The 13349-nt window shown below is 51.0% G+C and overlaps 1 protein-coding gene across 2 annotated transcripts; it reads left to right on the top strand.

The window, feature by feature from the left end:
* The first annotated feature begins 117 nt into the window (after positions 1 to 117).
* On the top strand, positions 118 to 8676 carry TOR1AIP2 (torsin 1A interacting protein 2). 2 transcript variants are annotated; one of them, XM_009463578.2, is made up of 6 exons: positions 118 to 278; positions 1262 to 1457; positions 3184 to 3486; positions 3634 to 3954; positions 4366 to 4539; positions 5373 to 8676. In XM_009463578.2, the coding sequence occupies exons 2-6, from the start codon at positions 1424 to 1426 to the stop codon at positions 6137 to 6139; spliced, it is 1599 nt and encodes a 532-aa protein (XP_009461853.1). In that variant the 5' UTR covers positions 118 to 278; positions 1262 to 1423; the 3' UTR covers positions 6140 to 8676. The 2 variants fall into 2 exon arrangements, with proteins under 2 accessions (XP_009461853.1, XP_087590406.1); XM_087734280.1 differs by having other exon boundaries at positions 119 to 278; positions 4366 to 4473; positions 5373 to 8673.
* The last annotated feature ends 4673 nt before the right edge of the window (positions 8677 to 13349 follow it).

Below are 13349 nucleotides of genomic sequence, written 5' to 3' on the forward strand. Positions count from 1 at the left end.
CTGCTGTTCACTGGGGAAAAGCCGTCCACCTTTGGCGAGGAGGAGGGAAGGAAAACTACACCTCCCAGCAGCCTGCCGGGCGCCCGCGGAAGGGCAGAGTTCACTGTCACGTTGACAGCGGAGGATTAAGGGTGCGCGTTGGCGGCACGGGCTGTCCTGCCACCGGCAGAGCCAAAGGGCCTCTGGGAAGGGGAAGCGGAGGGGCCAGCGCTGGCCTCCTCTTGCCGCCCCTCTGCTTCGCTTCACCGCCCCGACCAGCTCCAAACCTCCAAGGCTGGGTAAGCGTCCGACTCCACAAGCTACTTTGTTCCTCTGACTTCCTTCTTCTGCCAGAGCTTCACCAGCGGGAACGGCACAGGGAGGGGAGGGACGAGAGCTGGGCGGCAGAGAGCAGCAATTATGCACCCCGCCCCCCAAAATCTTGTATTTAGCAAGAAAACTCATCTGTAGAGACAGCACAGGTGGGGGAAGGTGCCCCCCTATGCTAGAAGAGCTGCTGTGAAGGCTGAGCTCGAGATTTTTGTACGGAGATCTGTACCAGCCGCTCCCCAGCAGGGAGTTTTCCTTGCTGCCTAGTTTTCCACGGGCAGGCGTTGCACTCATGAAAGCCATAACTTTCTCAGCTTACACCAGCGAGCCTAGCTCCCTCCTATGCGGCCGTCCGGTCCCAAAGTGCTTTAGCAGAGGCGGGAGTACCGCTGCGGGGGTGTAGGAGAGTCAGGCTGTGGCTCCAGGTTCACAAGACCCGGCCAGGGCGCTGCTCGGCCCCCTTGGATGGGTGCGAGGTCGGGTGGGGGTAACGCTGCTGCACAGGGGCCGGGCAGTGTTTCTGCCAGCGGCTTCACCTTCCAGCACCACCCTCTCCCGATCCGACGCGCTGGAGGCAGGAAGGTAAGGTGGAGCAGGCTCATTGCTCTGTGTCGAGCTGGCTGTGAGATACCAGGTGCCCGAAAGCACACGGGGCAGCCTGCCGAGCCCCAGCCTCCAGGCCTGCCATCTCGGAGCACAGCCAAGTCCATCCAAGTCCATCCGGATGAGAAACCGGTGCCTCACCCCACCAGCTTGTCCAGAGACAACTGTGGTTTGCATTAGCCCTTGGACTGCTTGCAGCCTGCCGGGAAGCAAAATAGCTAATAGCCCTGGGGCTGAAAGTTCATGGTTGTCGGTGACGTTCTTCCATCTTCACACCACCTTAGTAAGCATGGAGGGAGGAGCCTCCTTCTCCACCGTGAATCACTGCCGCTGTGCTTGTGCTTATCAGGTTTACGGGCGTTTAGTCGCAATCCCTGAGGCCAAGAACAGGATGGTGTCTGTGAGGGGACTTGGTCAGCCACTTGAACAGCGGGGAAATACAGCTCCTTATGACCAAAGGAGAAAGTGAAACAAAACGGTGCAGAAGCCAGGGCTCCAAGGGAGAAAGAAAATGGAAGAGAATCCAAGTGTGGATTTGTCTGGAGGTAAGTGAATCCTACGCTTACTCCATCTACTAGGAAAATACTTTTGCAAGAAGATTTCAACAGTGACATGGGAAACCTAAGCAAAATAAAAAATAAAAGAATCCCCCATTTTCCAGGCCAAGAAAAGCAAGTTTCTATCTTTTTTTGAAGGATGAAAGAATAACAGGTTATGTTCAGTTTTGGATTGCCATCTGCAACAGGTTTAGACTCTGTGTCCAGGATGGCAGCACAAGGAAGGATAAAGATGGAGCTGGGAGAGCTTTTTTCCCTGCATCCCAGTGCTTCCCACCTACAGATGCTTAAATAATAAGCCAGTTTTCCACCACCTATGGATGGGAAACCTCTGGAGGAGGCAGGGCGAAAAGTACTGTTTGCACCCAGCTTGAATAGCAGGATACCTCCAGCTTCCTCATATTTCAGTTTCTACTGTGTACTTACACTGTCTGGGTGCCTTGTTATGACTACTATGTGCGAGTATTTCAGTGATACTGTGATGCTATAACCAGCTCAGGTCTGTCCTAGGCAGTCAGAAGTGTTCCTGTAATACTCGACAACAAGGAATGTAAAAAATCATGCTCCAAAAGGCAGCATGTTCTGACATGTGACAAGTGCAGCTTTTTCTCTGCTTTCAAATTAGTAGGGAGTTCCTTGCCATTTGTATCAGAGTCTTTATTCTAATTTTAGCATAATTGTTCCTATGTCGTTGTAGTGCTTGATCATTCATAAGCAATTTTTCACAAATAGTGCCTGAAGTTTGAGCTGCACTGTTTGGTTTTGTAAGATTCAGAATATGTTGCAAACACTTATGTTCAGCTTCAGAATTTCTCTATTGAATTATGCTCCAGTGTTTGCTTTTCCTCATCCTCATACATTGCCATAGCTCTTGGGGAGAGCAGCTCCAGAACAGGAGCAGAGAAGGAGCGCAACCAGAGCTAACATTTACGTTCAGACAGATGCTCGAAGTGCGTTGGCGTAACTGTTCTGGCCAGTACTCAACAACAGCCTTAGAAATTCTTCAAATCCATCACCTTAATCTATCAACCTAGGAAAACCCACTATCTGTGGAAGATGTGGTGACATATCCTACCACTTAACGAAAGAATTGCCTGCCCACCCCACACAGGACAGCATGGGACATAGGCTGGCATTAAGTTAACTTTCCTCATAGCAGCCTGGACAGTGCTATGTTTTGGATTTGTGGTTTGAAAAAACAAGTGTTGATAACACAGCAGTGTTTTGGCTGTTGCTGAACAGTGCTGGCACAGCGTCAAGGCTTTCGCTTTTTCCTCCCTCTCCCCCCGCCAAGAAAATAATCTGGGGTGGGCAGAGGATTGAGCAGGGACCCAAGGTGGGCAAAAGGGTATTGCATACAGTATAACATCACGCTCAGCAACAAAAACTGGGGTACAGGAAGAAAGGGAGAGGGGGTTGGCTTCCAAGGTGGTCATTGCTTGGAGACTGGCCTGGCATCAGTTCACTTGTAGGAGGTGGCAAGCGATTGCCTTTGCATTGCTCGTGATTTCCCCCCTTTCCTTCACCTATTCAGCTGTCTTGATCTCGACGCATGAGTTTTCTCACTTTTGGTCACCCGGTTCTCTCCCCGATCTCCCTGGGAGTAGATGTTTCTGAAATGCAAGAACTAAGAGTTTTATAGGGTGGTGGTAAAGCACTGGGTATTCTTGACTCCTGTATGGCTAGCTGAGCTTGTGAACTCTGATCCCAACAGCTGGGCCAGCCCAAGATGAGGTGGAGCACACAGCAGAGCATCCTGTGCACCAAGAGCCCACCCAAGAAACGCTTGAGCACCAAGTGACCAACAGGTGGCCTGAGACCTCCTGCAAACCAGAGGAGGATTCTTCGGTGTGTAAATCACAAACTGCTGATGGAGGAGAGAGGACACTGTCAGATTCAGCTGCCTCCACAGTAGAGGAGAAGGTTCCCCAGGAAACTGAAGTATCACTGGAAGAATCTGGGAAGACAAGAGATGGTGTCTCAGAAAGATCCCAGGAAGAAGATGACTTGGATGAAGGTGAGTCTCTCCCCTTCTGTGTGTACAGCATTTCCAGAATGCTGATAACCTGGGCCTTTGCTTAGAGGAGGCAGAGCAGGAGAAAGGGTTGTTGGTTCTTGTGCTGAAGGAGACTAAGCATAGGTCTGCGAATTTTATTCCCTACAGCCAGGCCTGCCCACAGTAAAATGGATGGCAAAGGAGACAGCCCTGTCCACCAGGAACCACGGAAGGAGCAGGAGACAAGCAAGCAATGTGAAAGCTCCTACACAGCAGAGGAAGATGCTTCATCAAGAAGCAAGTCACTGAGCTCTGACAGTAAAATGACACATTCGGATGTGAGTGCCACAGAAGATGTCACCAAGGGCCTCTTGGCAGAGAAGAACACCAGTGCCCCTCTCCTAGACCGGGAGCCAGAAGAGCACATAGAGCAAGAAACACAGGAGAGCGGATCCCAAGGCACATTAAGGAACAGACATGGGACCAAAGGTGAGCAGGTGGCTGCACACTGCTGCTCTTCCACTGCACACATGCCTATGCTTTCCATAGGCATTAGAAAAATGGTATGGTGAACTCTCCAGTGCCCATTGTCAGTTTTCCAGAGCCAAGCAGGAAAGAAGGTATAAGAAATTAACTGGCTTCTTTCTTTCTCTCTCCTTTGGCTACTGTCTTGCTTTGAAAGGCACGAAACCACGCTGCCCTCTGCATCATCTTTCTTATTCCCCTGCCCCAAAAGCAGGGGGAGCCAAGACTCAAAGCCATATTAACCCAAAGCAGTATTCATGTCTAACTCTTTCCCTCAGCTCTGGCAGCTCCTGGCAGCTCTGTTGCTTTTCTTATTACAGCCCAACTTACCTGTTCCCTCAATGTTGAGTGGCACGTTTCTTTCTCTTACTCTAGGGCACACAGCCCCAAAGCCAGAGGCTCAGTCCTGCTTGCAGAATGTCACCACCCAAAACACAGACCAGGAGAAGGCCGAGAAGGCCAAAAACTCCGTCTTGCTGAAAGGTGAGGAAAAGAAGCTTCCGTTGTGCGTTACTCATCGACCAGAAGGCACTGATCCTCCAGGAACAAGTAATGAAGCAGAGTTAATTCTTCTTCTCTCTCAGGACCTTTCACAGCCTTTTCTGAGGGTTTGAGGGAAAAAACATCCCCTTAAAAAGAGGCTCAGTTTGAGCCTATAGTAGCAACTTTCCCTCCAGCTCTCCAGCCTCAAAAGCAGGCACATGGTGTTCAGCATGCCGGGAGTACCCCAGCATGTCCTGGGAGGCCTGAGGCTCCTACGCTGATGGTCCCCCCTTCCCAGTCCCCCTCTGTGTCCCAAGCAGGAACCATGACGCTGATCTGCACCACACATTTCTCCTGGTAGAAAGAGACCCTGCTTTGCCACAAAGAGGGATGCGAGCAGTTGTGTCTGGACCTCGCTGTCCTCCTTTTCTGGGCAGAAGCACAGTAGCCTTTGTTCACCCAGCATAGCTAGGAGGAAGGCAGTGAACAGGACACCTTAGCTGGGTCAGACGCCTCCATATGTGGCAGAAGGTGCTCCAAACAGCCACAAACCATAAAGAAAACAGAGTGGAGGGAAGGGAAGAAAGTTTATGGCCAGCTGCAATTTCCTCACGAAATTTTGCACTGTGACAACAGAGCTGTAGCCTTGCCTCCACCTCTGGAGCTGTAGTCCTCCCCAGTTGGTGTGTAGGGAGCATGGGTCTCACAACATGGGGCGAGCAGCCTCTTCACCATTCCTGGGTCCCCAGAGAGTGTGCCAATCTGAACCACTTTCCTGGGGTAGTGGGAAAGGTCTGGAAGGGGAAAAAGAGCCCTTGTAGCTACTTTCCAGCATATCACTGCAGTTCACTTGGGACTGACTTCTGTTCCCCATCTCGGGTCTCTCCCCTGTTGAACAGGGCTTGTCATCATGAGCTTCGTATTGCTCGGCTTCTGCATATTGTGCTTCGGCAACCCAACCTCCAAGTCCCAGCAAGCCCCCAAGAACCCCACAGTGGAGGCCTTTCTGTCCCAGTTCAACCAGCTGCAGGACAGGTTTCCGGGACAGAGTCCCCACCTGTGGCTTCGCGGGCGCAAGTTCCTGCAGAAGCACCTCAATGCATCCCACCACACACAGCCAGCCATCATCATCTTCACGGCTGCCCGCACGGGTGAGCGAACCTTGCGATGCCTTAGCACCCATGTGGCTGACACCTACTCATCTGCCCTGCATGCCAGCACGGTCCAGATCGATGGCATGGGGAAATCCAGGCTCCAGAGTGACGAGGCTAAGCTGGAGGTGGACTCAGAGCTGAGCTCAGCTTTCCAGGCTGGGGGCCGCGCTGCGGTGATACACCGCTTCGAGTTGCTGCCGGCGGGGGCCACCCTCATCTTCTACAAATACTGCGACCATGAAGGTGCTGCTTTCAAGGATGTGGCCCTACTGCTGACCGTGCTGCTGGAGGAGGAAATGCTGGAGACCCACATCAGTCTCCAGCAGGTGGAAGAGAGAGTCCGTGACTTCCTCTGGGCCAAGTTCACCAACACCAGGACCCCCAGCTCCTATGACCACATGGACTCCGACAAGCTGAGTGGGCTGTGGAGCCGCATCTCCCACCTGGTTCTACCAATCCACCCGGTGCAGAACATCGAGAAGGGGGGCTGCCATGTCCACACCAAACCCTAGGGGCAAAGGCTGCCAGAGCCCTGGGAAGGGTTGGAAAGATGGTCCTGGCTGACTCCGGTGCAGATGGAGGCACAACCAGTGCTATTTCTCTTCAATTTGTTTCCCGTGCCTTCCTGGGAAGAGTTGGACAGGTACAAGTTGATCCAGGCCATTTGGCCAACTGAGTCCTGGAGGTGATAGATCACACACTTCCTTCTGGCAGATGGGAAGAGCAGACATTTTAGACTGCTAACTGCACAGGGGAACATCGCTGTGTGGGGAGGCAGGAGGGAAAACAGGACTTTGCAGATAGCGTTTCTATCAGGAAATACACAAATAACATACACAACTATTACACCAGAAAGATACTTCAATTCAGTATCTCTCGTTTCTCCCTGCCCCTCAGTTTGCTGATGTTGTGTACGTCAGGCTCACAATGTACTTTATCTAGAAGGTTTCCTTCTCTTTGCAGAGAGCCGCTGGAACACAGAAAGGTCAAATTCCCCAAAGCCCAATATTTTGAAGGCATGCTTCAAAAAGAAAATCAGTTTGGTAGTCAAGGATTTGACCAGTCAGTCCTGATAGGGTCCCACTTGCACAGACTGAATGACACCCAGCAAAGACCAGAGCATAAATATAGGATGTTCAAACAAACTTGCAATTCAGAAATCCCCTAAACATCAATTATAAGAAATTTCAGGTTGTCAGCACTTAAACACTGCACTAAAGGCAGGAGGAATCCCATGAAGGGATCCCATATGCCAGAGAATAAGCTCCGAAGACAGAGAGCAATGAAACAGAAACCACCTTACTGTTGCTCTGATAGTGAGAAGCGTCAAGGGATTGCACAGGTGAAAGAATGAGTAATACAGTTTAACTTAATGCTGCTTCTTTAAAAAAAAGTCCAGTCTTGATCCCTTTGCCACCACAAGGCTATGACTATCTCTTTGGGCTGATGCATCATCTTTGGTCCTACACGGTAGATTGCTCTTCACCTGGACCTCTGATCTGAGTGTAGGGCAGGAAGCCACCTGCCTGCCTCTCCGCAGATAACTTTCATTGATGAATGTAGGTATGGTGCTCTGGCATATGCTAAAGCAACTAGGAGTAGAGCTGGGATTAGCTGGCAAGGACAAAATCTCTGGCGTTAACACTAAAAGTCTTCAGCAAAGCAGGTTGGTTTCTTACTGTGCATCCTCTTCTGCATCGCAGCAAGAGAAATACAAGTCCTGGAAACACTGTGGTGCCCCTGCACGCTGCGTTTCTGCAGACGCTCTGGGGCAGAGCGGCCAGCTCGGGGAACACCTGGGGGGTAGATGCAGGTTACAGCATTTATAATAACGCAGCAGTCATCCCCAGGTGTCAGCCCCTTCTGCCTACAGGGCTGCCTGCTGAAGAAGGAGCAGCTGTAGCAGAGCACGGCTTATTTCCATATAAGCAGCACAGCCAGGCTCTGTATCCAAAGAAGACACAAATCGAGAACACTACAGTGTTTTTATAAGCAGCGCATCCGAGTGCTCCTTACAGCAACTGGACCCTGGTGTTGGCTGCATCTCCTGCCAATGGTGCCTTGCTGATCTGCCCCACTGATGGCTCAGCTGAGGCACAGCCCTGCACCCTAAAACCACAGCCTGTCTCCTCTTTCCCGCTGCCATGTGCCTTGAACCCGTCTCAGGAGATTTGTGGCCATTCACTTGGAGGAAGGGACAAAATGAAGGAAAGGGCGGGAGGTTATTTGTTCATGTTCTAACCAAAGAACAGAGTTTTTGGTTGGTTGGGGACATGAAGACAAGACCACAGGTGTTTTAACCGTGACAAACACTGGGCTAGATGTGAGAATTACCTGCTGGAGCCCAGCATCAGTTTTATATAAGGCATGGTTTTATATAAGGTATGGGTTGCTTCCTCCCCTCCCTCCTTTTTCTTGCTGCACACTACTTTGGTAACAGAAAACACTGTTTCTGCTCTGCATGGTTCAGTATGGGCGTTGATGTAAGAACCAGCAGAGCATTAATCATGCTCTGTTATGTCAGTATCTCGAGGGAAATCTGTATTTTAACGTTCTCTCGCTCTCGGTTTTATGTACTGTGTTTGTAATGCATAGCCAAGGTATGCAAGGGCAACTTCACGCTGCTTGGGCACATCGCTGTAAGTGTCATCCACCTAAGCTATTCTAATACAGAGATATTTTTATGAGCTTTTAAAGACAAAATATTTACTTGCTTCTGAAACCAGGCTTCTATTTAAAAATAAATAACGAGATTGTGAAAGAAACCAGCAAAGTCTTCAAAGTGAGACTGGAGTCGTACCATATTCTGGTTTTTTTCAAAGTTATTTTCAGTTCATTAAGCAAAAGAGATCATCATATTGGACAAAGTTTTATTTAGGTCAGGGCTGTAGTTGTGCAAACAAAGTTAATATTTGCTTTTTCCGGAAAAACTCCAAAAAAAACTTTTTCTCAGTTGTTTGGGGCAAACATTTGCAGCTTTTTCAACTAAGGCAAAACTAAAAACAAGCCCCCAAACAGCTGATGAATTCAACCCAGGCTGAAACATACTGAGGTTTGCATAGCAATTATTAACGATAATAATTAAACTGAAATCCACTGACAACTGAAATATTTTAGAAATGCAGAAAGCAAATATTTCTCATTTCAACACCCTTGATCAGATCAGGTCCACCCAATGTCACACCACTTCTCCACACACAAATTTTTATATTTGTGATGCATTATGTTGCCCAGCTCTGGCCTAAACAGAGAGACGGCTGAAAAAAAAGAGGATTTACCCTGTTATTCAGTCCCTGTCCAGGCCCTGGCAACCTAAATACTCATAACATTGGCATCTATTTTCAAATAGCTGTTCATGTGATTGATATTGCCAGCAGTAAACATCACTCATCTCCTGTTGTCTGATGCGAGTGGACAAGATTTGGTCCTAGCCCAAAGATTCAGATGGAAATCCAGTGTCACCAGGTGCAGCGATTGCTGGATGGCACAACCAGGTGGCTTTTTTAGTCCTGCACGTGAATTCAAAAGCGAGTCCAAAGGGAGCAGCTCCGAGAGCGTCTCCAGGCAGAAGGGTACACCAGTGTTTTTCCCCTAGATGATGTGCTCACCATGATCTGTGTTGGTAAATAGCATCATCATCCTTGTACCTGCTCCAAAAACCAGGTTGAACCGAGAGTGGGATTGGTGCCTGCTGTTGAAGAGAGGCAGGGAAACCAGGGCAGGCAAGTCCAGAGGCTGCTCAGCAGTGACTGCACCTCTCCGTAAACTTTGGGGCTAAATCTGCAGCCCGTTCAGAGAAAGGATCTTTAATATGTACCAAGCAAGAGCCTCCTGCGAGTCCCTGAAATGGCCGAGCAGCACTTCCCTGAGAGGGAGAGATGCTGACACAGAGGCATAAAGCTGACCTTCCCACCCGCCGTGCCGAGCCGTAGTGTTTCCACCCATCCCCTTCCTCCCGCACCCCAGTGGGGCTGGCCCTGGGGTCACTTCGTGGGAGGGGGCGGCGGTGGGACCCCCAGGAAGGTCCTCCAGCTGGTTTCTCCCAGCCAGGGATTCGGGCTCCCTTCTTCTTCCCAGACTGTGAGTTAATTCAAAACCCCGCGCCCCGGTGTGTGCTTCCCCGCGGCAGGGTGCTGGTGTGGGTGCAGCGCGTGTGGAGGGAGACCGCTGGGTGACGCAGAGGACGTGGGGCACAGCCGAGGTGCGCTCGCGGCAGCTCCGGAGGAACTAAAGCTCCCCCTTTCCCACCAGCTCTCCGACAGCTACAACAGGTCAGCCCAAGACCGGGACGGAGCGGGACATAGTCCGGCTCTGCACCATCTGAGGTAAATGAATTTATTCCTCCTGGGCACCACATCCACCTGCGCTAAGGGCAGCTCTTCCCTTCAACTGTCCCCCATGCACCTAGTTCATAATCTCTCCAGGAGCATCTCTCCTGGCACACACACATATTGCCCAAGCACGGCAAGGCCAGGGGTTTGGCTGGAGCTTATCAGTTGCCTGCTGTTACGTCAATGCTAAAACGAAATTATTTTTCAATTCCTCATCTACAAAAAAAAATAAATTCTTATTCTACTTGGCCTATTAAACAATGCATTCCCCTCCCCAGCTATCTTTCCCTTTTTTTCTTTTTCAGTCCCGCTCTCTGCAGCAGTAGTTCTGCAGGGAAGGATATGCTGCCCCAAGATGCTGAAGGACTCTAAAAATTACCTTGAAAATTACATAGCAGCTCAGCTGAGGGGCAAAACCAGTTCTGGAAGGGCAGTCTGGACTGCTCCGCCACAAAATTAGCACTGATTATACCTGTGAGTATGCCGCTGCCTTGTGAGCTGACATAAACTCTTCATCCCCAGTGTTTAAAGGCGAGTGGCCCAGCTGGCGCTGCCCAGGCTTGGCATGCCACCCTGCTCTGCCTGCAGCATCCCCGTCCCTGCAACAGGCACATCGTGCCACATCTCTTTTTACCCCTTTGCACGGACTAAAGCTGGAAGAAGGCAGGATGCAAAGAGACAGGTAGTGAACCCAGCTGAGCCACGTTTCTCCTGTTGAGCTTTAACCCATGGGAGCTCATCCACAGCTTAACCGTCCTGCAGCTCCACACACGGGCAGGCTCTGCTGCCGCAGGGCTGGTCTCAGGGGTCACTTTTAGGCCTATGAAACCTCCATTGTAAGAGAGATTTGCAGATATTAGGAGCTTAAGACTTTTTCTATTTCCCCCCTTCGCCTCTCGAGGGGAAGCAGCCGTACAATGAATCGCACAAAGGAGCGTGGCCGCAGCCTGCGGGACGCGGATCCAAGAGCCTGCAGTGAAAAGGCTCGCAGAATACAGCTTGCAAGTGTGTCCCCAGTGCAGGGAGCGGGCAAAGCCGTAGGCAGACCTCCCGCTGGCCTCTCCCCGCTCCGGCCGGGCTGCGCAGCTGTGCACAGTGCGAGGAGAGGGCTCTGCAGGTCCCTGGTGACGGCAACCGAGAGCCGAGGATCCTCTCGGAGCCAGAGCAGAGGCAGCGGCATGGTTTGACAGGAGGGATGGGAACAGCCTCCCCACACCGTACCTCCTTTGAGGTCTGCTCCATCCTCTGCCCCAGCAGCCCAGGGACCACTTGGACATCTCTGGGAAGCAGTTTCAGGTCATGATGATCTCCATGGAGAAACAGACCTGGGCTCTTCCCACAATTACAGCTTAAGCTGAATGAAGCTACTGTTTTCTCAATGTTAACGGAGCTGAACTCTTGGAGCTGCTCAGAAGGACCAGCCATTTCCCTGGTTAGAGCTTGTATCTGTGCAGTGGAGCCTTTGACCCCACAGGTTCCTCCTCACAGGGAGAGCAAACTCCAGTTGTTGTTTCTTCTCCCGGGGGACATCTATGCTGGGGCAAGCACTGGGTAAAGCCAACTGAGTTACTGGGACTGTTCGGCCAGAGGGATGGACTAAAAACCCAGTGCGACGTCCTGCAAGACTGCTATCAAAGATGGGCTCCCTCCAGCAGCTTGGTCAATGGGAGGAAAATGCACACACAGAGAAATAAGGAAGTGTCCAAAGACCTTTACGCTCCAGGCCAGTCTCTCACATGCATTTTTCTAAACTCTCAGTGTCTATAATTATGATCCCAGGACTTTCCCCATGGGAAGACGGCTGCCATCTGTGACATCTACAAGTGAGCTGTGAGCAGAATAAATCCCTTCAGGTCACGTTAGAGGATGGTCTGCTCCAGTCCTGCAGGACCTGCTGCAACAGCTGCCACAAACACCAGTCCTCCTCACCAGAGGCAGTGCCCTTTGATTGCCCTCCTGGCCGTGTTTGGAAGCTTTTCAGAGAAACAGTTGGCTGATGAAACCCAATTCAACGAGACAAGAGGTTGAAATCCTAGGTAACTTCCAGAGGGCAGGGGATGAGTGCGAATCATTCCCCCTAAGCAGCCCACCCATCCAAATGTGGCTGGCATCTACAATGAAACACGGTGGCTGGCCCCAGCTCCGTTCTGGTTATGGAGAGACTGTTAGGGTAAAACCACGCCGGTCCTGGTCTTGGGTGCTAATGAAAAAAGAGACCCTCAACCTTTGTGAGCCTTGTAAACATTCCACGGCGGTAATACAGACCTACTTTCTGTCAACAGGGCAGGTGAAACTGGGAAGCAACTGGGGAAAAGCCCCTTTTAATGGTAGGGCTGAGTGCAAAACCACAAAGGGCTGCTGCATGTGCAGAGCTCAGGCTGCTCATGCATGTAATACAGCCCACAGCAGAACCAGTTGGCCCAGTTAGAAAGTGGCAACTTTATGGTCTAAATAAAGACATTAGGAAAAAAAAAAAATAGAAATTGGGAGAGGCGGATTACAAATGATTACAAGACTGGAGGCTGGTTGTAGTGGCTGGTGATGGTTTTATTAGCAATCTTTTAAATGTATTAATCAGTTCAACAGCACCATCAAACCCTTCCATACACTGGTTACCTGGTGGGTCTCAGGACTATGGGGGAACCTTTAAATCCTATACCCTTGCTCCCACATTGACTGAGAATATTCAAAGTCTCCTCTGAGCATCAAGAAAACAACCACACTGCTGAAACTCAGGATGTAAAATGGTAAGCAGCGTTTTAACACTGCCTTGCTGCCTTCCGCGCTTCACTCGCATCACCCCCGTGACCAGAAGAGGCTCGGGAGTTGTGCTTGTGGGATGAGAGCAGGACTAGCAAGAAAGGTCAGGAGAGAGGGGCCACAGAGGGGCCCTGGAGGGGAGAGCATCACAGGCCACCTGGATTTGCCCCGTCACGCTCCCGTAGCGCCTCGCATGCAGATCCCCCTCCCCAAATCTTCTCTGCACCGAGCGGCACTCAACAGCTTGCTTCTGCCTCCCGGGGCTCCTGCTCAGACACTGTTTTTGAGGGGGGCTGAAGAAGATCAGGCGTGCTGAAACTCGTGTGAGGCCTGCGCTGCTACCGACTCCCTCGCTCAGCTGGAGCCAGCCCTCCTTTTCCTCTTACACACAGCCTCTCCCCCACCTCTGCGCCTCTCCGCAGCTTTGCTTAGCTGCAGGGCAGGAGCTGGCTCCAGAGGAACAATAGGTAGGGCTGCAGCAGGGCAGGAAAGCCAAGAATTGACTCTGAAGCTTTTTATCCCCCCTGCCTTTGTAGGAGGCAGCTCATAGCGCAACCATGTTATTTGTCAGCGCTCCTCACCCTCATTTTCTCTGGATGGGTCAGAAGCAGATCGCCCCCTCCTCCCCTTG

The sequence above is a fragment of the Nipponia nippon genome, unplaced genomic scaffold (genome assembly GCF_047370975.1).
Source record: "Nipponia nippon isolate SJK-2023a ecotype South Korea unplaced genomic scaffold, ASM4737097v1 scaffold_5, whole genome shotgun sequence".
In the NCBI taxonomy this organism is placed as follows: domain Eukaryota; kingdom Metazoa; phylum Chordata; class Aves; order Pelecaniformes; family Threskiornithidae; genus Nipponia; species Nipponia nippon.